The sequence below is a fragment of the Theropithecus gelada genome, chromosome 7a, assembly GCF_003255815.1.
Source record: "Theropithecus gelada isolate Dixy chromosome 7a, Tgel_1.0, whole genome shotgun sequence".
Lineage (NCBI taxonomy): Eukaryota > Metazoa > Chordata > Mammalia > Primates > Cercopithecidae > Theropithecus > Theropithecus gelada.
The window spans coordinates 1351254-1377676 of record NC_037674.1 but is presented as its reverse complement, the minus strand read 5'-3'; the positions used below and the strand labels follow the sequence as shown (position 1 = coordinate 1377676).

Here is a 26423-nt window from a genome sequence, read left to right as displayed (position 1 = left end):
GAATTGAAAAGAAATGGGACTACAAGGCCTTCCAGGATAATAAGGGAGCACTAGAAACCACTCTATGGGAATAACTTCAACAACTTAGATGTAATGGACCAATTCTTCCAGAAACATCAACTATCAAAGCCTACCCAAGGTGAAATAAATCATAAGAATGGTCTTATGACCATTAAAGTAACTGATTTAATAGTTTAAAAAATATTTTAAAAACCTACACCAAAATCTGAAAAACAAACTTCCAGGCCTAAATATGGTTTCGCTGGTTAATTGAATTAAATATTTAAAGACATTAGACTAATTCCATAGAATCTTTTCTAGAAAATGGAAGAAAAGGAAACGTATCCCAACTCATTTTATGAGGCTGGCATCAACCTGATACTATAATCTGACAAGGAAAAAAAAACTACACAATATTCCATATATATATACACACACACACATATATATACACACGGATATTCCATATATACACACACGGCTATATATATACACACACACGGATATTCCATATATATATGCCATATTCCATATATATATATGGAATATCCGTGTGTGTGTATATATATAGCCGTGTGTGTATGTATATCCGTGTATGTATATATATATGGAATATATATATATGGAATATCCATGTTTGTGTGTGTATATATATCCGTGTGTGTGTGTGTATATATATATACATATATCCATTTGTGTGTGTGTATATATACACAAATACAAACTATATTAACAAAGTGATTCCAGCAATATATAAAAAGTATGATACAAACCACCATGTGGAATTTACACTAGAAATAAAGACTAGTTCAATACTCTGAAAATAATTAATGTAATTGACCATATTAATAACCTAAAGAAGGAAAGCTGCATAGTCATAGAAATTTAAACAAAAAACATTTGACAAACAGCGTCTATTCATGATAAAAACTCACAACAAACTAGGACGGAAGGGAACATCCTCAACCTAAAATTTGGCATCTAGGAAAATCTTATACCTAAGAGTATACTTAGTTGTGCAGTATTGAATGCTTTTCTCTTAAGCTTAGTGGCAAACTCAACATTCCTGTTAACCTAGTAGAAGTTCTGGTCAGTGGAAAAGACAAGAAGAAAATAAAAAGTGTATGAATTGGAGAGGAAGACATAAAAGTACCATTTGCGAAGATATAACATTCTACATAAAAATCGCAAGAAATCTACAAAAAGTCTCCCAAAACTAATAAATGAAGTTAGTAAATCACAGGATACAAGATCAGCACTCATTAATCAAGTGTATTTCCTTTTTTAAAAAAATCGACTTATTATCTTATAGTTGTGAAGGTCATAAGTTCAAAATGGGTCTTTTAGACTCCAGTCAGTGTGTCAGTGGAGCAGAATTCATTCTAGAATGGATGCTTGAAGAGGTTCTGGAGCTCAAAGAGAGAATTCATTCCTAGGCATTTTCTGCCTCTTAAAGCCACCCACATTCCCTGATCCATGACTACATGAGTCTGACCTCTGCTTCACTGTATAGTCTCCTTCTCTGCCTCTGATCTTACTGTTTTTCTCTTATATGGGCCTCAGTGATTACATTGGGCCCACCCAGATAATTCAAGATAATCTTTCCATCTCCTGGTCTTCAACGTAATCATATCCTAAGTACCATTTGCCAAGTGATGTAAAGTATTCAGATTCCAGGGATTAGGACACAGACGTCTTTAGGGAGCATTATTCTGTCTACCACAAGTTGAAAGAGTTCTTTACATATTCTGATATTATGAATGCTAGAACCTGACAAACTGTATGTTTTGCAATTTTTTTCTCCCATTCTGTAGGTTGTTTTTTCATTTATTATATGTCCTTTGATGCACCAAAAGTTAGAATTTTCATAAAGCCTAATTTATCTATTTCTTCCTTTGGTGGCTTTGCTTTTGGTGTCATAACTATAAGAGTTTTATAGTACTATCTGTAACTTTTAGGTTTTTAATACATTTCGAGTTAATTTTCCATATGGTGTAAAGCAACAATTTTGAGTTAATTTTCCATATGGTGTAAGACAACAGTCCAATATTGTTCCAATGTCTCTGCATCATTAGTTGAAGAGACGATTCTTCTCCATTGAATTATTTTGGTACTCTAATCAAGTATATTTCTTTTTTTTTTTTTTGAGATGGAGTCTCGCTCTGTCGCCCAGGCTGGAGTGCAGTGACCGGATCTCAGCTCACTGCAAGCTCCGCCTCCCGGGTTCACGCCATTCTCCTGCCTCAGCCTCCCGAGTAGCTGGGACTACAGGCGCCCGCCACATCGCCCGGCTAGTTTTTTGTATTTTTTTTTTGTAGAGACGGGGTTTCACCGTGTTAGCCAGGATGGTCTCGATCTCCTGACCTCGTGATCCGCCCGTCTCGGCCTCCCAAAGTGCTGGGATTACAGGCTTGAGCCACCGCGCCCGGCCTAATCAAGTATATTTCTATACAGTAGAAATGCAGACTGGAAACCAGAAAATTTTAAAAACATCATTTAAAATAACTCCAGGATTGAAGATTTATGTATAAATGTAACAAAACACATACAGTGTAAGTTTATAGAAAACTAAAAATTCTAATAAAGGATATATAAAAAAAAGAAATAGTCATACTGTCTTCAAGGAATGGAAGACCCAACATAGTAAACATGTCAACATGTACATTCTCCATAAATGTATATATGGATTGTGTGTGTGTGGCGTGTGGTGTGGTGTGTGTGTGGGGGGGTGTGTGTGTGTGTGTATTTATATATATACCAATTTAAACCTTAGCAGAATTTTTGTAGATATGGGTAAGATATTTCACAATGTATTTGTAAAGGCAGAGGGACTAGCCTATGCAAATCAGTTTTGAAAAAGAAGTAGATGTCTACATATAAGAAATGAAATTTGACTTAAATACTTTAAACGAAAAACTCGGTAAAAGGCATGAACAAACACTTCACTAAAGAGGGTACAAGGATGAGAAATAGGCACATTAAAAGATGCTTAACATTCTTAGCTATTAGGGAAATGCAAATTAAAACCATGACATGATAGTGCTACCCTCCTATTTTAACTTCAATAAAAATTGTTGACAAGAGCAGGGAAAGTAACAGATGTGGAATAACTTGAAATTTTGTAAATTCCAGGCTGAAATACAAAATTGTACAGTCACTGTGGGAAATGGTTTGGCAGTTTCTTATAAATGCTGATTTATTCTAAAATATAACCCAATGTCCATTTCTGGATAAATATAACCCAGTGTCCATTTCTGGATATTCACACTAGAGAGATGAAAATTTATTTCCACATAAAAGCCTGTACATTAATATTTATAGCAGCTTTACTAATAAGTGCTAAAACCTGAACACCATCCAAATGTCCTTAATGTGATAGATGGATAAACAAACTGTGACACATCTAAACAATGGCATAATATTTATAAAAAAAAATGAACTTTTAATATACGTTAAGAACTTGGACAAATATCAGAGACATTACGCTCGGGAATGAAGCCACACGCAAAAGGTTGATACCATAGTATTCCATGTATATTCTATTCCCTCCCAACAAAAAGAATCCACTCGCACACAGAAAAGGACAAGGATGGAGAACTGCTCAGTGGTTGGCGGCAGTTATGGGTAGGGAAGGGGCAGTGACAGAAGGACGGTAGGGAAGGGGCAGTATCAGAAGGATAGCAGAAGGGAGTTTGGGGCGGAGGGTGATGGAACTATTGTGTGTCCTGATGATGTTGATAGATGTTGATAGTTACACAAATATATACATGTGTCTAAAATTTATGGAATGTCATACATGATACATCAATGGAAAAAGTTAATGTATGATATAAAAATGAAACTTAAAAGACACTATTTTCACTAGCATCAAAAACATTAAATGTCTAAGATAAATTTAATAAAAGAGCATATTATTCTGTACAGTTAACTATAAACCATTAATGAGAGAATTAAAAGAGACCTAAATAAAGGTCAGCATATCTATATATGGTTTAGAACACTCTGTATTGGAAACAAGACAATTATCCATAAACTGATCTGCAGAGTCAATGCAACTCCCTATCAAAATTTCAATGGTTTTTATTTTTTGTGAAAATTTACCACCTCATCCTAAATTATATGTAGTATGTACATGACTGAAAATGGCTAATGCACTTCTAAATAAAAAGAAGAAGTTTGAAGAACTTCCTTCACTGGATATCAATGTTTATTGGAAAGCTACAATGAGAAGGATAGTGGTATTGAAACAAGGGTACAGTAAAAGTCAGTGCAACTGATTAGAGTCTAGAAAAAAGCTAAGCATATATACACATTAGGTTGGTGACAAGCATGACAGGCAGAGCAGTGAGGAAACATAGTCCTGTGAATGAGTAATGTTGGAGTCATTGGATGCTCATATGAGAAGAAAAGAAAACTTGTCCTCTACTTCACACAACACCCAACTGTAGTAGATTATAGATTTAAATATAAAAGGCAAGAGAATAAAACTTCTGAACATAAATAAGCAGGGCTATTTTCCTGACTTCAGAGAGAGAATTTAATAGGATTTTAAAAGCACTATTCACATGAGTCTTTCCTGAGCAAGATGACAGAATAGGAAGCCCTGGACCCTCCTTCCACCCTGTGATCTCACCAATTCAGCAACAAAGCGTGGACAAATTTCCTGTGATACCCAGAATGCGGAAACTAGCTGAGAGGCTCCCGCACAAAACTACCCACATCAAAGTCAGTAGGGAAATTTAAGACACCCTCTTGCCATAATCCCTGCCCTTGACACTGTATAATTGCAAGGAAACCCCCGGCTCCCAGATTTTCCTTGGGGAGGGAAAGAGATGGACTCTGCATCCAGAACCCCACTTTGCTGGGAGATACCTGGAGGACGGGCTTCTGTCTAGCCTGTTTCAGAGTGCTGATGCACCTGCATAATCCAGTCACCCGCAAGTCAGTGAGAAAAGAGATGAGCGTTTGATCTAATATGCAGCGAGTCGCACAGCCTTTCCTCCAGTTCGATGCAGACCAAATAGCTAAAAAACAAAGCAAAAAACAACAACGAAAACATACACACACACACACACCCAAATGTCAGTTTCTCCCTGGAGAGGGGAAAAAACTTAGACAAGGAATTCAATGATTCAGCGTTTCTGGAGGCAGCCTGAGGAACTGACTTAACGTCTTGCTTGTTCTCAGAGCACTGGTGGGACACAGTGTATTCTAGATGCCTGGGGGCTGCTTGAAACCCAGAAAACAGGTTGGATTAACACAAAGGTCGGAGAGGCTCCCGAAATCTCTGCTTGGGCTGATTTTAAGGGTCTTCTGTATGAGGCTAGTCTCTGAATATTGGGAGAGGTAGCTGTTTCATCTAATGTACAGACAACACAGAGAGTCAAGGAAAATGAAGAAACAGGGTCATATTTCCCATACAATGGAACAAAATAAATTTCCAAAAATTGACCTTAATGAAACGGAGGCGTATGATTTGCCTGAAAAAATTTTAGAGTAACTGTTATAAAGATGCTCACAAGGGTAAGGAGAACAACTAATGAATAAAGTGAGAATTTCAGCACACAGAAAATATAAAGTATCAAATAGACATTATAGAGCTGAAGAATAATAACTGAACTGAGAAATTCACTGGAGGGGTTTAACAGCAGACTAGATCAAGCTGAAGATAGAATCAGTGAACATGAAGATGGGTCACTGGAGATTATCCAGTCATAGGAGCAAAAATAAGAATAAAAAAGAGTAAGGCTTCAAAGATTTAAAAGACACTATCAAGCAGATCATGGATTATGAGAATCCTGGAAGAAGAGAGAAAGAGAAAGACCAGAAAGCATATTCAAAGAAACAGTAGCTAATTTTTTTCTAAATCTGAAGACGGACATGGTCTAGATCCAGGAAACCCAAGTAACACTAAATAAAATGAATCCCAGAAATGCATACTGAGATACATTATAATCAAATTGCCAGAAGTCAAAAAGCATTTTGAAAAACAAGAGAAAAGCAAGTTGTCACACACAAGGGCACCCCCATAAAACTGAGTGGAGTTTCCAGCAGAATCCTTACAGGCCAAAAGGGATTCGGATGATATATTCAGAGTACTAAAAGAACTGGAAACCAAGAATTCTACGCCTGGCAAAACTGCCCTTTAAAAATGAGTGGGAGGTAAAGATGTTCAAAAGCTGAGAAAGCTCATCACTACTAGGCCTGCCTTACAGGAAATGTTAATACCTTCAAGATGAAACCAAAGGACACTAAACAGCAACATTATAACATAAGAAAGTAAAAAAATCTCATTAGTATAAATATATAGACAAATATAGACTATTATTGTAATAATGGTGAGTAAATCACTTTTAATTCTAGTCTAAAAGTTAAAAAAGTATAAAATAACTAAAATTATATTAATGGGTGCACAATATAAATGGATGTAATGGACTCACTTCATATTTAAAGACATACATATAGGCTAAGAATGAAGGATGGGAAAAACAAAAAAAAAAACCTCCATGCAAATGGCAACCAAAAGAGAGGAGGGGTGGCTACCTTATATCAAGCAAAATAGGCTAAATCAAAAATGGCTGCACGACACAAAGATGGCCGTAATGTAATGATAAAAGAGTCAATTCATCAGAAATTTGTAATATATACACCCAACATCAGAGCACCGAAATACATGAAGCAAACATTGATGGAACTGAAGGGAGACACCGATAGAAATACGTAATAGTAAGAGACTTCAGCACCCCATTTTCAATACTGGATGGACCAACCAGACAGAAAATCAACAAAGGAGCAGTAGACTTGAACACTGTAAATCAAATGGACCTAACACAAATGTACAGAACGTTCCACCCAATGGCAGCAGAATCTACATTTTTCTCAGGTGTACATAAAATATTCCCCAGGATAGATCACATGTTAGATCACAAAGAAAGTCTCAACAAATTAAGAATGAAATCATACCAAATATATTTTCCAACCATAATGAAATGAAGTGGTATCAGTAGCAGAAAGAAAATGTAAAATCAGGCCGGGCACGGTGGCTCAAGCCTGTAATCCCAGCACTTTGGGAGGCCGAGACGGGTGGATCACGAGGTCAGGAGATCGAGACCATCCTGGCTAACACAGTGAAACCCCGTCTCTACTAAAAAATACAAAAAAACTAGCCAGGCATGGTGCGCGGCACCTGTAGTCCCGGCTACTCGGGAGGCTGAGGCAAGAGAATGGCGTAAACCCAGGAGATGGAGCTTGCAGTGAGCTGAGATCCGGCCACTGCACTCCATCCAGCCTGGGCGACAGAGCGAGACTCCGTCTCAAAAAAAAAAAAAAAAGAAAATGTAAACTCATAAGTATATTAAAATGAATAATTTTGAACAACCAATAGGTCAAAAATATCTTGAGACCAATGAAAATGAAAGTATAACATACCAATACTTATGGGATATGGGGAAAGCAATACTGTGAGGGAAGTTTATAGTAATAAGCAAATAAACATCTGCATTAAAAAGGAAGAAATATCTGAAGTAAACAACCTAACTTTACATCTCAAGGCACTAGAAGAAGAACAAACTAGGCCCAAAAATAGTAGAAGGAAGGAAATAAAGATGAGAGGATAAATAACGAATAGAAAAACAATGGGAAAAATCCACAAAACTAAGAGTGTTTTAAAAAGATAAACAAAATTGGCAAACCTTTAGCTAGACTAAGAAAAGAAAGAAAAAAGAAACTCAAATAATGAAAATCAGAAATAGGTAAGTGGGATTACATAAAACTAAAAAGCTTTTGCACAACGAAAGAAATGATCAACAGAGTGAAAAGGCAACCTTTAGTGAAGTCCTACAATTTAATATGTACAATATTAATAAACTGATTTAAAAATGGGCTAGAGACTTGACTATACATTTCTCCCAAGAAGACATACACATCGCCAACAGGTATATGAAAAGATGTTCAACGTCACTAATTATCAGGGAAATGCAAATCAAGACTGCAAGGAGTTATCGCTTCACATCTTAAAATGGCTATTATCAAAAATTCAGAAGTCAGCAAGGGTTGGCAAGGATTTGGAGAAATTGGAGCCCTTCTACACAGTTTGGGGAATGCAGAATAATACAGGCACTGCGGAAACCAGTATGGAGATTCCTCAAAAGTTAAAAATAGAACTACCATATAATCCAACAATTCCAGCTTTGGATATTTATCCAGAAGCATTGAAATGAGGGTCTTTCAAAGATATCTTAGCACTCCAGTGGTTGTGGCACCAGTAGGAATAACCAAGATATGAAAACAACGTAATGTCCATTGGCACATGGCTAAAGAGAATGTGGTATATACATTCAATGGAATTATTTAACCTTTAAAAAAGAAGAAAATTCTGCACTATGTGACAACACAGTGAGCCTTAAGAACATCATCTAAATGAAATAACACAGTCACAGAAAAATAGTTATAGCATGATTCCACTTATATGAGTTATTGAAAATAATTAAACTCATGTAATCAGAGAGTACAATGGTTGTTGCCAGGGACTGCAGGGAGGGAGAAATGGAAAATTTCTAATCAATGAGCATAATGTCTCAATTATAAAAGATGAATAAGTTCTCTAGCTCTACTGTACAACACTGTCATTGTATTTAACAACACTTAAAAAGTGTATCATACGCTTAAAATTTGTTAAGACAGTAGACCTCATGTTAAGTGTACTTACCACAGTAAAATAAAATTTTTCAAAACCACTACCTATAAAGTGAATGAGTGAGAAATTGGACATTAAAATCAATAGTCTTATTTTAAAAAGAATTAAAAGGGAGAAAAGGAAACTACAAGGTGAAGTTATGTGCAACATCTGTAAGTGATAACAGATTAGCATGTCATTGAGACCTTTCTTTTAGTGAACTACTTCAAACTTGTGCTGAGTGTTTACTTTAGAGTGTCTAGATAAATCATAGGTTAAATAATTCAATGCCTTTAGCAATCACAGAAGCCAGAACTCTCTTGAGAGGGACAAAATCTACATATCAAATACAGAACTACAAGTCTGGAAGACTCATTGCAGTTTTTGAAATATATGATCTTTCATGTATATGTAACCATTGCCGTAGAAGGTCCTGGTGCAAAATACAGTGACGTGTTTGGAGACACTTTAGCAAAAGGTATTATATAGGCATATTCCCGTTACCATGAATGTTGGGTAATTGGACCTTGGCAAATTGGACCCTGAACGCTTAAGAATTTTCTTCAAAGGCATTCTTCCTCTTATGGTGACAGATACAAGCAACATTATTTTTATTCACAGTATGAATACCCTATGAAATATTGCACTTTAAAATAATTTTGGTAATACCATTTTTATAAGATGCATTCATTATACAACTGTTCACTTTGCAAATAATTAAAATGTTCTTAGATTTATGTGCTGATTTCCTATGAAGTCTATATGTAGCTTATACAAGTATGTATTCATTTACTTCTGTTTTTTGATGTTCATTTCTCCTTTTGTAGCTCAAGCTACTTTGTATCTTTGAAAATATCCATCTTTTGGTCTTTGTAGGTGCAGCATTCCACATTATTAACATAACTGGGAAGAGTTCTTTTTGTAAGTGTTTGTCTGATACATCTTGACAACTCTGAATGCTATTTTCCTTCTATTGTACTTGTAAATTTCATTTCCTTATTCTGCTTTATAATTAAATGCTATTTCAGCAAACATAAAAAATGCAAAAATGGTTAAACTGTCTTCAAGTTGAAAAGAAAATGCATCTTTCTTGACACCACCTTTGGATAGAAAATTGGGAAATCACAAAGACTACCTCACAAGGTCATTGGTCAGATTAAAGAAATAATACCTGTCATAATATAGTAACTGCACAGTAAATGTGAACTGCTCATGATTTAAAGTGTTGAATATTGTAGTCCAATAGTATACTCTATGCTTTTAACTTGTGAACATTTTTTTATGTGGGAGAAATTCCCCTGAATGATGAGGAATTTGGTCCCTTTTAGGTGGATGGAGTTTCCAGCATGCCGTTCAATTTCTCTCAAGGCTATGAGTGTGGTTTCATTAAATGGTGCTTTTAATCTGCATTAGTTTATGTGAGAAAGTGGTGGATTTTGTTTTTTCTTTTTTCATTCCAGTTTCCTTTCAGTTTCCAAATTAAATGCCCTTCTTAAATATTTGCAGAGAGTCTGAAAATTTTAGTGAGAGGAAGATTAACAAAGTCTCAGCAGTGTCTTGTGAGGTTACGAAGTAATGTCTATTGTCTGTACAGAAAAAGCTTCTCACTTTTGCTAAGCCTAATCCCTGAATTTATGGTTTGCACTGCTTTGATTGATTTATTTGTCTTTCTAGGTCAGAGGTGTTGAATTCTGGTGCCTTTGGATCCCCTGCCCATCTTTATAATAATTTTCCTGGCCTCGCCTTGTGTATTTCCACCCCTCTTCCTTTCAGTCCATGCCAGCTCGCATTTCTTCTATGTTTCTGTCCTCTTAGCCTGGCATGGCAACTCTGACTTCTCCACCCTCTCCATGGTGACCTCCCGAGGGTGCCATGTCCCGTAAGTCTTGCAGCGAGTTGGCACTGCCCCCCAATTCCATGGCAGGGACTGCTGGGAAGAAATGTCAATGGCATCTCTTCTGATGACCAGCTCAAGCTAATCCTGTTTGTTTTTACCAATGTAGTCGTGGCCTGCTAGTATGCAAGCCTGGGAACCCACTGCTGCCGTTTCCTGTGATGGCCACTGTTTCTCTTTATCTCAGTTTCTTCTTCATCAGCCAGACTCAGCCAGACTTCCTTCAGAGGGGCTTTGTGTTTGAGAGGTCTCGCTAGGAGGCCCATCCTCATCTTTGGAGAACTGGCAGCTGTCACAAGGCAAGGCGAAGAATGTTCCATCTAAATATTTTTTAAAAAGAACATTTGAGTCTGAGGGTAAAACGTGATTTGGCAATGTGATTTCACTTGGGATGGTCCCCGACTGTGACCAACTTCACGCTGGTGAAGCATTTAGAATGACTTAAATCATTTTCTAATGGAAAAACCAAACCTTTTGGAGCTAAAAAAAAATAAAAAAGTGATTAAGAGGTTTTTTTCAAGAAATCCCAGATAGGGCATCATTTTCCTGATTTAGACTCTGCGAGCAAGAAAGGTTTGGAAAGGTTTGGAAAGAAAAACCTCCGCACATCCACAGGGGACCTCTGCACATCCACGGGGGACCTCTGCACATCCACGGAGAGACCGCCGCATATCCATGGAGAGACCCCCTCACATCCATGGAGGGACCTCTGCACATCCTTAGCTCACGCAGTTTAAATTGGCCACTGTTAACACATCCTGCAAGACAGCAAACACTCACTGTGTTCAAAACACGAAACACTCTCAAGTGTGGAATCCTGAGCTTTTGCCATTGTTGACAGGATAAAGAACCCATGCCCATTCTTCAAGGCTACAAAAGCCCTATATTACTTACAATGCAAACCGTGCTCCCGTCAAGCAGCTGCTACAGCTTCCCTTACAGAGTATCAGAGTAAACCAGCCCCATTCTGATGCTCTCATGATTCCCTTCTGGGTGGCGGTGCACACTACGAGCACTCTGGAAGGGCGCTCAAAGCAGGAGCTCCTGGGAGCCCGTGTGTTTAAATATTAAAATATAACCCAGCGTGGAATTGGAATCATTTTCTTCAGGCGCAGGAAAGCCACATCTTTGTTTTTCTCCTTCCACCATTACCTTTATAAGGCCTTGTGTAAAACTGTGTCCCAAAGAGGAGATTTACTTCTTTAACCTCATCAGTAATACTCACCATTAATACAAAGGGTCCCCTCAGATGGGACTTGCACCTGCCGGGAAGGTGGGGCAAAGACTATGAGTCCCACCTCCTTCCAGTAGAGCTACCTTGGGACACCGTGTGATTATTACTCTGAATCACTAAGGGGAGGCCTGGGTCCAGCAGCTAAAACATCTGCTTCTGAGACAGTCAGAAATTCCACCCCATCCCTGGCTCACATCCTGAGCTGACTGTGTCCAGGGAATGTTGTGTTTCCTCAAGTCAGGTTTTGAATCAGTGCATCGACTGTGTTTTTGTTGTTGTTGTTGTTGTTGTTGTTGTTTTTATCCTGGAGGGTGGTTTTGAATCAGTGCATTTACTGTGTTTTTGTTGTTGTTGTTGTTGTTGTTTTTATCCTGGAGGGTATTCCAGTATTTGCAATATGTCCTCTTCACACTGTTTCTAGCTGTGGATCCCGGAAGAGCAGTTCCAGGAATGGGGCGAGTACTAAGGGCAGAGCTCCGCCTCCTGCCTCCCTCCTCCTCTCTGGGGGTCTGAGGGTCCAAGGCTAGCCTCTCACTGTTGCTGAATGCAGTCATTAGAAACCATTTGGACCAGAGCACAGAAGTGTGGTGACCAGGACCTGGGAACAGAGGAAATGAGGAGGTGTTGGTCAGTGGTCCAGACTTGCAGTTCAGCTCTGCAGGTCTAACGTACAGCAGGGAACCTGTGGATAATACCGTATTGTGTACTTGAAATCTGCTAACAATATTGTATACTTGTAACTGGCTAAGAAGGTGAATCATAAATGTTCTCACCACCAAAAAAAAAAAAAAGCGACTGTGAGGCGATGGATGTGTTAATTAGCTTGTACACGAATGTCAAATCACATCATACACCTTGAACATAGAGAATTTTTATTTGTCAATTATAGCTCAGTAAAGCCAGGGGGGAAAATATGTCTGAAACCAACCCGGGGTCCAGTGAGCCTCGGTCACTGCTCTCTTGATGATGCGGACGGATAGCGCTTCCTAGTTCCTATCTGTAGAATGGGGATATATTCATATTGTTGTGAACATCGGGTAGAGTGGGGATATGTCAATTATTTGGAATGTGGACTAACTCCTAGCAATTTGTAATAAGTATAAGTTATTACCAACACAGGTCACTGCTGGCCGGCACTGTGGCTGGGCAGGCTCTGTGCAGAATATGCAGATAATTGTTATACTGCAGTTGAAGACATAGAGTGTTAACATAAGGAGAAAAAATAATGAGTAATATACCACGAGGAGGGGCAGGCTGTCAGCAAAGGTGCCAATGCCACGGGAAGATGGGAACCAGAAGGGCGGAGAGGACTGGAGGAGGCCGGATAAGAGGGCGTCCAGGCCTGGGCAGAGCACCAACGGCACGGGGAGGAAGGGAGGTCTGTGCCAGGATATTGCGCCAGTGCGCGCACCACGGGGCTACAGTAACAGGTTGGTTTGTAAGCAAGCATGGTACACAGAGCCTTGAGTTTCATGCAAATAATATTAACCCTAATTCTGTAGGCTCTGGGTAGCCATGGTACATTTTTGAGTAACAGTAGTAGTTGGAGAATACAGCATCCGATGGGATGCGAATCTGAAAGCAGGCAGTGGGTGGGGGAGGGAAGAGGGAGAACTGCTAGGCAGGAAAGGAAACCGAGAAAAGGCTGGATGTCCACGGCAACGTGCGAGGGGCACCTGCTTCCCCCGGGGGTCCTGGCCCAGATCTGCCAGCATCACCCAGTCCCCAGGGCCTCCTAGCCAGAGGCGAACTTCTCGCAGAGCCTGTAAAGGTTAAGCCCGAGGACCCCTCACTAACAGAAGCCGCCTCCCAGGTCTTGGGGAAGGTCGTAGCTGTGTGTTCACTTGGTCTTTTACTGCCTGTGATATTTACAAGTGCAAGATGTTTTATACAAGGCTGCTGTCTTTCTCTCCTCTGACGTCCCCTGTCACCCGCTCCTTTTATTAAGGGCCGGTGATTATCACCCGGCTTAAGGGGACGCTTTCCAAACAAGGTTAGTGGAATATGGTGCACGGCGACTTCTGTCCAGGATGAAGTCCACCCCGATGTTATTGTTCTCAAAGGTCCAGGGCATGAAGGAGAAACCTGGAGCTCACGGCTCGCGTATGGGAGCCCCAAACTTTACACGAAAGCAGCCTGAGGCTTTTTCCATGCTGCAGAATCCTAAACATGCAGGTCCTATTTCCAATAATGCTACAAGTTTAAGTAAACATCTAAAAACTGTTTATAATGTAATTCTGCTTCCCCGTGCTGGAGGAAATAAATATATTCTGAGCCTTGCTCCTAGAAAATAATGTTATTAAATCATTGTCATGGAAAGTCGTGATCAAAGAGCTTGCAGCCAAAAGATGCAGGGCAGGTGAGTATGATAAAGGAGGGCCAGTGATCAGATTAATAAAAATAAGATCTATTCCTTTTAGATGTGATTTTTGTGGTATTTGCGGTTTTAAAATATTTATGACATTTTTCTCATTAGAAACAAATATTGATTTTTTCATAATTCATATTAATGTTATAATTTTGCATTCTTTTCCTAAAAAGGGCCTGGGTTGCATTAACATCAGGTGACTGACATGGCCTCCTTAGGGGAGCCACGTGCCCCTCTGTGGCATCATGGCGTCACTCCCCGCTGTGCTTCCCCGGGCCTGTCACTAACCCTTCACAACCTGCCCTGCTTGGAGCAGCCTTGGTCCTCTGGGCTCTGATGTGGCTCTCTGACTGCTGCACCCCTCACCTTTCCCACTTCAGCCTGGTGGTCTGGGGACCAGATCTCGCCCAGCCAACACAGAGCTCCCGTCTTGCCAACAGGGCCTCCTTGTCTGCAGGTGTCCACCCTGCCCCGGTACGGGGCCTTCACAGGACACACCAGACCTCACGGTGTACCTATCCTCAGGGGTATTAGTCTTTATAGAAATCTAGCACAGTGCCCCACAAAGGACTCTTAATAAGGGAGGCGCCTGGGCTAAGCTGGGGAGAATGCTCAACCAGGCGGCCAGACCTTGGAAAAACCCTTGTGCCTGTGAAGCAGGGACAGGGCCCCAGGGAGAGAGGGAGGCCCACCGTCAAAACCATGTTTCCCAGGACAAATCCGAATAAATAACACATGCAAGAAACAAAAAAACATGTATTTGAGTTATACTTCCATACCTGAGAAGGAAGACATAAAAATCGTTTTACTCTAATCACTGCATTATACATTGTTAGAGAAGAAATCTGAACAACCTTAAATTGGCAAGGGCCTATTACTGCCATTTTGTAAAGAAAACAGCCGGTGGCTTCTTTTCCTGATGTGTTTATCTAACTCAAGCTAACGAGCCGAGGCCCAATGGGGGAAAGAGGCTGTGTCCCCAGCAAGTGTCTCCTGCAACCAGAATCTCAAGGGTCCCATCCTGCGTAATCTCCTTTTCTTCATTTGGCCCTCTTCTTTAATAAAGGAAGGGGCAAAAGTGTGAGGAAATAATTTCCAAATGTTCTAGAAGCTACAGATGGATATTGTGAAGAAGCATAATTTTTCTTCTGTTTTGTCAAAATGCTCCGCGTGTCGCAGTAATTCATGGCTTATTTGGAAATTATTGAGCTCTGCAGTGACTGAAACAAATCATGAACTTGGGCTGTTCAAACCTGATGGTTGACATTGGAGGGTCCACACGAGTTTCATCCGTTAGTATTTCGACACATTACTTTCATAGCATTAAGGAATTATATAGAATCTTTATTTTCAGATAGACATTGTAAGAATTTTTTTTCTTTGCAAAAAGGAAGGATGATTAATGCCATTACAAAGAAAGTTTATGAGAGAAATAAAAATATTTCTCTGTGGGTGGGAAGTGTTTCTTCAACATTCAGTCAAATGTAGACACAATAAAACATCCACACCATGCACAGCCTCACTCTGCCTTAAAGTGGCATTCATGGCAGGATTTCAGAATGAAGAAGAGCTTGCACCCCGAACACTGTAGGACGCTTCCCTCTGCTACGGGGAAAGAGCACGGCCGTGTGTGGGATGGCGGTGGGGATTCCCGCCTCGCTCTGCAAGCCTCCACCTCATGGATGGTTCTCGAATACGTCATGCAGAATTCAGACCTGTGAAAGTCCTTCCAATAATGGAAGATGGGACATAGGAAGAAGTCATCCCATCATGTTCTTCTTGCAAAAGTAAGATAGAGAAATGAGAAAAAAATGGAAAATTAGTTTCAAGAGGGAAAGGCTAACTCTAGGCAGGGATACAGAAATGTAAAATTTCAGAGTCGGAAGGTTCCTTACATTTGATGGAATCTGACACTTGCGTTGTACGTATGAGGAGACTGAGGCTCAGGAAGGTAAAGCGTGTCACACAGTTTGTGAACAAGGTGAATGTGGAGGACACTTCCGCACTGACGTTCTTCCACACGTCCTGAATCTACCAGACTCAGCTGCTGCGGCCCCTCTCAGTCGCATCCAGGGAAGTGGATTTGGGCTGCGAGTTTAGAATAATTGGTACTTAGTAGCTGTGTGACTGGATGAAGGTTACCCAATGTCTTAGGCCTCAGTTTACCCTTGGAAGGAAGGGTGGTCGTTGTCTCTGTGTCAGGAACCCAGGCGCCTGTGCCTCCTAGGAGGGACGCTGGAACACGCCTTCCATCCAGCCCTGTGCTGTCCTGATCTCAAACTACATCTTAAAGTGCTTTATGGGGAAGGGGGACCAAATGCTCCTTAATGGGGATGGAGAGAGAAGATAAGGAGAAAAAGGGCAAACAAGAGGGCCCCGTTTGCCGGTCACTCTCTGTCTTAGCTTGTGTATGGAATGAAAAGGCCCGTTCAGAAATTATTAGTGGGGGGTCCGGTAATTCAAAATACTTTTGATATATTGAGTAATGTTGGCAAAATTCTTCAAGTTTTCTGAGTTTCAGTTTCTCTGTTATACTTAGGTTAAACAAGCAAAAAGCTTTGAACAATTTCAGATTCTTTCCAAAATTCCGATGGGGCTTTTATAAAGAATATTGGTTACTTTGACATTATTGATCACATTGGCGGGCCCTGGATGTGCCTGGGAGAACATTTTCATCCTTCTCTTCTCATTCCTCAATGCAGTAAACCTGTGTTCAAAGAAAGAAGTAAAACTTAAAAATGCCCATATATGCCTCCCTGACCTTCTCACATACTGAATTTTAGTTACAATATTGAATATGTTCTCTGTGCCAATATAGCCTGTTACACATTTTAGTCAGAAATCATCGTTAAGCCCAAATCCCACCAGGCTGGAGGGAAGGCGGCTGTCAGCTCACAGTCTATTCTGCAGGGATGCCTTTGAACTTGCTGCTTCACCATCTATATGCCTGGCCCATGCTACACCTCCCTGAGGTCTTGGCTTCTGTATGGCCTTCCCATGTCCCCAGCACCTGCACACCCCAGCACCCTCTCCCGCCTTCCCCACTCTTAGTCTGGATGGCTCCTCTGACAAACTGCTCACCTTTTCCGCCTTCCCCGCTCTCAGTCTGGATGGGCTCCTCTGACAAACTGCTCACCCTCTCCCACCTTCCGCACTCTCCGTCTGGATGGGCTCCTCTGACAAACTGCTCACCCTCTCCCACCTTCCGCACTCTCCGTCTGGATGGCTCCTCTGACAAACTGCTCACCCTCTCCCACCTTCCGCACTCTCGGTCTGGATGGGCTCCTCTGACAAACTGCTCTGGATGCTTCTCACCCAGGGCCCGTGGTTCACGTGAGTCAGCAGAGCTCTGCTCCACATGGTCCCTCAGGGCCTGAATGGGTGAGCAGGTCCCATGGGCTCTTCCAGGGCCCTCCTAGGAGTGGCACACACCACTCTGCCTGTGTTTCACCTTCTCGTGAGTGAGGTGGCCACACCCAGCCCCAAATGGGGAACAGTCCTATCACACACCGGCAAGCAGGGAAGCTGCGGTATTGGCAAACAGCACCAATGACTGTCATGATCTGTATCTAGCCGCTGAATATTAGCTTATCTCTTTCTCATCAGGGAAAAATACACTCTCCCATCTTCAAGGGAGGCAACTCAAAAGGTCAGCCTTGTCCTGGCCCAAGGTCAGGGTTGTGTATCTATGTATATATACCTGTTCTGGGAGAGACACCAAGTCTGGATATGGTTTTCTTTGATCCACTGACCTGTCAACGAAGAAGGCCTATCTGACCTCCCTCCCGCTCCAAACACTCAGTGTGTGTTCTGAGGTGGAAAGGGCCAGCCTGAGTCCCCACTGGGCAGATCCTGATGGGCTGGGTTCCCGGAGGTGAGGCTTTTCTTAGATTCAGCTCTAATTCTTTCCCTAGGGCGGGGCCCCTGAGGTATGTTTTCTTGCCTCCATTGTCTGGGAATGTATTCTTTTTCCATTAACCATTTTTGCCATGGTAAGGTGGGCGCTGGATAATACACCTGCTTTGGGGTCCAAGCAGAGGCTGCCGTCTGCCCATGGAAGACAGGCAGGCAGCAGTACCACTCAATCTCAAGTAGTCATTTTTCTTCCTGACTTGTGGTTCCTTTGGCAGAACTTCCTTAAAACTGAGCCAACTTTCTACCTGAGGCCAGCTTCGCATGTGCACAGCCGCATCTGAGTTCTTTTCTCCGGGCAGTGCCAAGAGCTGCTGTGCATCTTTGCTCCCGCAGGCCAGCGCCACTCCCTCTCCCCGGCTCTACTCTGGCCCTTTCTCTCTGAAGTATAGGTATCTGGGCCCTACAGCCTTCAGTGGAAGGGCCACACCTTTGAGCCATATTTGCATAGTTAAAGACGTTACAGGGTGGCAGCCTAATCCATTTAGAGGCTTTAGCAGTGGGGGTGATTATTTCTGCCACGTTGTTTCAGCAGGCGTTGCACTGCAAGCTGTGCTCCATGTTCTGTGTAGAGATGAGGACGAGAGGCACTTGCCTCTCCCAGCCCCGCCAGACCTCAAGTGTGCTTTGTCTTTCTTTCCTCTTTTATAACAGCTTTCAAATCACCGGGTTCTTTTGGAGATAATTTCCTTCCTGTGGTAACTTACCAAGCACAGAGAATAGCACTCAACGCATTCTAATTACCATTCCTTTTCCAACCTCTGCCCAGAGAGCTACCTGCTCCTTAGACGGGTTCTGTCTCATTAGAGGTTTCACCCATGCGAGGCACCGGGCGTCTGACCTCCAGTCCCACATTCCTGAGCCCTAAGCATCAATGCTACCTGCTTTCGTTTCGTTTCACCACTCTTTGAACCCCATTTTTGTATCAGTCAGCACATGCTAGGTTGTATGACAGAAGCACACATGCACACACACACACACGCTAACACACACACGTTCACTGTGTGGCTCTGGGTTCAGAGTCTGTCAGCGAGAGGCAGGCCACATTTTGGAAGGTGGGAACGAGGCTGAGGCCATTCGTCCCCAAGAGCACATTCAGATAGACACATGGACTTGGGAGGGTCCATCTGGTTGCTGAGATGCCACGCATGAGCTGCCATGGCTGCTGAGCCTCAAGAGGCTTCTGGAAAAACTCGCTGAGAACCTGCTCCCAGCTGCTGCTTTCCTGCCGTTTGCTCCCCCAACTGCGCAAATGCTTACGCAAGACTCACATCGCCTGTTCCATAATTCCCTCTGTGCTGGATGCCTGGATACCTTTTGTTTCCTCTAACTTGAATCCTTAGTAATGCACCAGCCTTATTTTTGTGTGTGGCGTGAATGACCACCAGCCTATTTATTTAAGGCCTGTCTTCCCTGAATAGAATATAAACTCTAGGAGGGAGGGGGTTTCTTGTTGGCACAGTGCTGGGTCTTCCTTGGTTTGAAAAGTGTGGCATACTCAGAGAAGCAAGGAAATGATGAATGAATGCATTAGTTAATGAAAGACCAGTTGAATTATAAACCTGAAATTGAATTGCCTATCACAGAAAGATTCTAAAATGGGAAACTCAATGGAAATGGTAAATATGGGATTTGTTGAGAATCACAAAATTCAGACTCTGCAAAAGTGATACATTTATAATATCTAATGCATAACAAAAATTATGAAAGGTATAAAAATCCCTTACAATCAGCCTCTGCATCCCTCTTACCATGAACCTAAAATAATTCTTTAAACTGTGGTGAGGGGAATGGCCTCTGAGGCAGCCCAGTCTACAGGCACTTCTTTGAGTCTCCTAGAGTGCCCCTAGGATAGAATCAGCCCTAACTGTTTGATGGCTGCAGTAAAGTCTTACTGGGCACCGTGAACACTGCAGTGGCTTCAGCCCTGGGCCTTTGCCTCTGTAATTTGTACCTCTTCAGCCTGCACTTGGAATCAGCACTTGGCTTGGGTGGCTGTCCTCTCTACAGTTCTTGGTTGTATTTTATTTCTTACTTTTCTTTTTGTTTTGCTTTTTGTTGTTTGAGAAGACTCAAGTACAAATAGTCATAACTATTATATGAACGAATATGAATGGATCACTTGCTCTCTGCCAGGCACTAAGGGTGCTCATTTAATCACTTCCTTTTATCTTCATAACACCTTGAGGAGGTGGACACTATTGTGTCCCCCACTTTATAGATCAGAGAATCGAGGCTCCAGTAGGTCCTGCTACCTGTCAGGGCTTGGACTTGTGAGCCTAGGGTTTGCCTCCACACCCTGAAACAGATTCTACTGTCTCCCTTAGCTCTTCTTCACACTTCATCTATTTATTGCAACTTAAGGTTTATGTTATGTCACATGATGTGACTATACTGTTGATGAATAATATCGGTCATCATTCACTGAGTGCTTGCCATGTTGAAGCAGTCTCTATCAGAAAGAGAACTGGGGAGGTGAGGATGTCGACATGGAGAGAACACAGAGCGTTTGACAAAGAGAACAAATTATACAGAACATTTATTAATAGAACTGCCTTGCCTCTCCTTCTGCTCTGTTTCAGGAATACCAAATTGACATATTTTTTGCTCAGACCTGGACAGATAGTCGCCTCCGATTCAATAGCACAATGAAAATTCTCACTCTGAACAGCAACATGGTGGGCTTGATCTGGATCCCAGACACCATCTTCCGCAATTCTAAAACTGCAGAGGCCCACTGGATCACCACCCCCAACCAGCTCCTCCGGATTTGGAATGACGGGAAAATCCTTTACACTTTGAGGTAAGATACTGCGTCGATCTCCGATTACTCCTGGTTTAAAATGGGATCCTTAATTTGAATCGTTGTAGGAATGAGACCCGATTTTCGTCTCTAAGTCTATTCTCTTTCACATGAGACATGCTACAGCATCCTGAGAAAGTTGGCCCTCATGCCACACGTGTAAAAATAAAAGCATACAGGTGATCCACAGAGAATATGAGCTCATTTCTTCAGAATCCATTTCTGCTGGAAGTAGGCTGTGAAAGTTATTCTTAATAGATTTACACCGTGGGTCCTCTCACCTAGGAAAAGACAGATATCGGCGTACTAACCAACAAATGCAGTTTGAGTAAATCTGAGACCACAAGGAAGATGGGGAGAGTAGGCCCCTTTCCCAAGCACATCCCTGAGGGAAGTGGCAGCTCCCCTGGAGTGTGTCCTAGAGGCAGGGAAGTCTTCCAAGAAACCCAGAGAGGTAAGGGAAACTGAGCTTCCAAGAAGGAAACTGACTCGCCCACAGTCACCACTGGGAGCCTGTCTCCCCCAGGTCTTTCTGCTGGGACGGTCAGAGTCTAACTGAACACACAGCAACACAGCACTAGCAATGATGGGCCCTCCACACTCCTGTCTGCTCGCCCAGCACAGGGACTGGACGGTCCCTCCAGCAGTGTCCTTTGAGCAGTTGGTGCTGCTCCAGAGGGCACTGCACTCCCTTCTTCCTGATGGCTCAGAAGCCCTGGCTGCATCTAGCCTTTGCTCTCACCGGCTCGCTCTCACTGCCCCAGGGCACAGGGCTGCTTCTTGCACCTGCTCTGTGGCTACATCTCCCTGCTCTGCTCTTTCTGCCTCAGGGCTTGACCCCTGTCACTTTCCTCTCCTTACCCATCCTTACTGGCTTAGCTCATCCATCCTGAGAATGAAAGCCGTGTGCGTACTGAGATTTCCACAAGGAGAAATCTGATTCCTAACATTAAATAAATGTCCACAGCACACACATAGGCCCAGATGGACTTTAAAATAAGCAGACGGTGAGAGAGCATTAAAGTTTCAGGGAAATCCTCGTTTTGCCAGGGAGGGAACAATTAAACAGCAAAAAAAGAAAAAAAGCCACAGCTGGGAACTGTGCGGATGAAATACGTTGAGAGCTGGGGTTTGTAGAAGTTGTCTCCTCATCAGTTGTACAGCCATACACTGGAGACTCTGACATGACATAAAGCCTCAGCAAGCTGGGGCCAAGACCCAGCCAGTTCTGGGACCCCGTGTAGACACTGAAGTATGAGGCTACTGCCCTGGGAGGAGGCAGGGCCCCCATTTGGCAGAGCCACCACCTGCCTAGTGAAATATGGGGCAGTTGTCCAAACAGGAAATCCCCCCGATGCGTGCATTAATTTGGCATAATAGCTGTTTAGATAAACACACCAGTTTCCAAATGGAGGAAGGATTTAATTCAAACAGATTGACAACAACAACTTATAAAACAACAGTTGGTTTTGTCTCCTCTCTGACTTGGCGTGTATTTCTAGACATAGTTGGAATTTTACTAACTGGAATTCTCTGTGCCACTGATAGTTAAAAGCAAAACAAAATAACCCAACATGAAAGCAACACAGCACAGTCTCACCGTGAATGGTTCCCTGGCCAAGAGTGAGCTGCGTGTGCTGCCCTGGGTGACAGAGCGGCCCTCCCCATCCCTACATGGGGTGCCGTAGCAGCCGCCAGCCTTGCCCCGTGCTGTTTGCTGACCTGGACTGACGCTTGGCTCTTCCGCAGGCTCACCATCAATGCCGAGTGCCAGCTGCAGCTGCACAACTTCCCCATGGACGAGCACTCCTGCCCGCTGATTTTCTCCAGCTGTGAGTACCAGTCCCAGCCCGGGCTGTGCATGCTGTGTGAGGGATGCCTAGCCTGGTGCTGCGTCTGTCAAACAGCCATGCGATTGATCACAGTGTCCCTGCACACACAGAGAAAACTGATGATGGTTTTGGTATTGACTGCCTGGGCATTCTCACTCTAGACCTTGTCGCATAAGGGCCACGTTACAAAATAGGTGATCTCGATAAGGCTGTGAGCAACTTGACCATCCATAACATGGAAACATTCAGAAACTGATCAACAGTTGATTTACCAAAAGACCCTTATGCTAATGAGCTGTGCATACTATTCGGAAGTATACAAAATTCCTACGTAATATTTTAGATTTAACATTATCTTTTTTAAATTTATTTTTAATTTTTATTTCTTTATTTATCTATTGAGACTGAGTTTTGCTCTTGTCACCCAGGCTGGAGTGCAGTAGCATGGTCTTAGCTCACTGCAACCTCTGCCTCCCGGGGTTCAAGTGATTCACCTGCCTCAGCCTCCTGAGTAGCTGGGACTATAGGCACGTGCCACCACGCCCAGCTATTTTTGTATTTTGTATTTTAGTATATTTGCATTTTTGTATTTTGTATTTTTGTATTTTTAGTTGGAGTTTCACCATGTTGGTCAGGCTGATCTCGAACTCCTGACCTCAGGTGATCCACCCACCTCGGCCTCCCAAAGTGCTGGGATTACAGGCGTGAGCCACCATGCCCGGCCGATTTAACATTACCTTAAAGCAAGGTGATTTGTCTACTAAGTAGAAAGATACACATTTTTCTTTAATTTTACTTACATTTGTCTCATTGAACCATTGTAAGATGATTTAATTTTTCATAGTATTTTATCTTCCAATGTTTTACTTATAGTAGATATCATAGTTATCAAGTAATCCTTTACAAGTCCCTAAAGACAACATCTACTGCGAAGTATAAGAGTATATATAAAAGGAATATCAAATATCAAATCTATACAGTTTTTAAGTTAAAATCAAAACGGAAAGATATCTGGTGAATGAATTTACAATGGGGCATTTTAAATGAATTAATCACAAGTACTTATGTATGACTCATAAGAATTCAGTTTATTGTATTGGCTTTCTTTAAAATTGCATATGGGGCCAGGCACGGTGGCTCATGCCTGTAATCCCAGCACTTTGGGAGGCCGAGGCATGTGGCTCACAAGGTCAGGAGATCAAGACCATCCTGGCTAACACGGTGAAACCCCGTCTGTACTAAAAATACAAAAAATCAGCTGAGCGTGGTGACGGGTGCCTCTAGTCCCAGCTACTCTGGAGGCTGAGGCAGGAGAATCGCTTGAACCCGGGAGGCAGAGGTTGCAGTGAGCTGAGATCGTACCACTGCACTCCAGCCTGGGTGACAGAGTGCGACTCTGTCTCTAAATAAATAAATAATAAATAAATAAATAAATAAAATTGCATATGGAACATGACAAACAAATCTGATGAAATCTCATGTAGAAGTTTTTGTGGCTTTCTTCATTGAACATTATTGATCTTTCCCTGAACCTTCAAATGAACTGTAAAATATGTTCATCCCTTATTTTACTTTTGCTTCTGTTCCTTGCATGTGTGGGGCCTGTGGAGGCCCAGGTCCAGGTCTGCAGAGATCAGCAGAGCTCTGCACACTCTGCACGTGTTCTCACCAGAAACCTTATTTCTTTCTGTAATAGCTTCCCTCATTCTGTCATGCTGTAAAAATGTGTTTAAATCACTCACAGAGCCTTTTAAGTGCTCAGTTCCAGGAGGGGATTGTGCGCACGTGGACTTATACAACACTGCCAGAAAGAAAAGTGCTTGTATAAATTGTTTTAAAAAGATATTTATAGCAGTAACATAAATTCTTAAAAACAATTCACACATATTCGGGGAAATACGTAAAAGCGAATGCCTTTCTGGAATTAGTTGACAATGAGCATAAAGTACTAGGAATAAATCTGGAGAGTAGTAAAAACGGTTTGTGAGACCAGCCACATCTGTTTCCCTGTCTCTGGTGTGTCGTGTAGTGATAGTGGTCAGAGTGAACGTGGGAGCCTGTCTCTGGTGTGTCGTGTAGTGATAGTGGTCAGAGTGAACGTGGGAGCCTGTCTCTGGTGTGTCGTGGTAGTGACGGTGGTCAGAGTGGACGTGGGAGCCTGTCTCTGGTGTGTCGTGTAGTGATGGTGGTCAGAGTGGATGTGGGAGCCAGTTTCTGGTGTGTCGTGGTACTGATGGTGGTCAGAGCGTATATGGGAGCCTGTTTCTGGTGTGTCGTGGTAGTGATGGTGGTCAGAGTGAATGTGGGAGCCAGTTTCTGGTGTGTCGTGGTAGTGATGGTGGTCAGAGTGAATGTGGGAGCCAGTTTCTGGTGTGTCGATGGGTGGTCAGAGTGGATGTGGGAGCCTGTTTCTGGTGTGTCGTGTAGTGATGGTGGTCAGAGTGAATGTGGGAGCCGGGCGTGGACAGTCTTATATACAGTGACAGAAAGTGGCACTTCCAATGCGTGAGCAAAGAAAGGTTATTATATCTGAAAATCAGGGAGTGGCAGGATCAAATTTATGTTCAGCAACCGTATAAGATCTTATAAGAGCAAAACTGGATGTACACGGTTATATGGCAGAAAATCTGAAACACTGGCAACCTTAAATGCGGTGGGATGTGGGGCAGCAGGAACTCTCACTCACCGCTGGGGGAATGCACAATGTCACAGCCCTTTGGAAGACAGCTGGGTCGTCTCTCACAGAACTAGACATGCTGGTACTATATGATCCAGAATTTGTACTCCTTGGCATTTACCCAAATGAATTAAAACTTATGTCCACACCAAAACCTGCATACAGGTGTTTATAGCAGCTTTATTCATAGTTGCCAAAATTTGGAAGCAACCGAGATGTCCTTTGATAGGAGAATGGATAAACAGACCACAGCACATTCATGCAATGGAATATTATTCAGCATACAAAGAAAGGAGCTCCCAAGCCATAAAGAGACATGTAGGAAACTTAAACGCCTATTTCCTAAGAAAAAGAAACCAATCTGAAAAGGCTGCATACTCTGATTCCAACTATATGACACTCTGGAAAAGGCAAAACTGTAAAAGCAGTAGAAAGGTCAGTGGTTGCCAGGGGTTGTGGGCAGAGGGAGGATTTTTAGGACAGTGAAACTATTATATATGATACTGTCATGTTGGACATATTTGTCAAACACATAGAATGTACAACGCTAAGGATGAATGCTAAAATCAGTCCCTGGACTTCAGGTGATAACGACGTGTCAATGTAGGTTCATTGATTGTAACAAATGGACTGCTGTGGTGGGGGATGTTGATAGCTGGGGAAAGGAGTACTTGGGAGCCCTGTACTTTCTGCTCAATTTTTCTGTGAACCTAAACCTGCTTCTTTTTTTTAAAGTCTAGTAAAAAAAAAAAATTATTGGCGGTAAAGAAATCAATTAGGAATCTATTGCTGTCATAAACCACAATGTTCCATAATATCAAATTTTAAAAATATCAAATTAAAAAAAAACTTGGTTTCCCAAAATACAAAAGAGTGCTTTAAAGTATAAGTTTTTGAACCACTTTACATGTGTAACATTAATTCATATGTATAGGATTCACTATTCATAAATGAGAATAATAACACTCTCCTAATGAAAACACTCATTGGTAACTTGGAGTGATGGAGGATACTTGCATCTAAATCAGT

At 42.1% G+C, this 26423-nt stretch overlaps 1 protein-coding gene across 1 annotated transcript in view; it reads left to right on the top strand.

The window, feature by feature from the left end:
* GABRG3 (gamma-aminobutyric acid type A receptor gamma3 subunit) overlaps positions 1-26423 on the top strand; it is a 557527-nt gene that overhangs the window by 333381 nt on the left and 197723 nt on the right. The window contains exons 4-5 of the mRNA XM_025390323.1: positions 20665-20885; positions 22635-22717. Coding sequence (XP_025246108.1) covers positions 20665-20885; positions 22635-22717 — 304 coding nt within the window. The remainder of the gene's footprint in view (positions 1-20664; positions 20886-22634; positions 22718-26423) is intronic.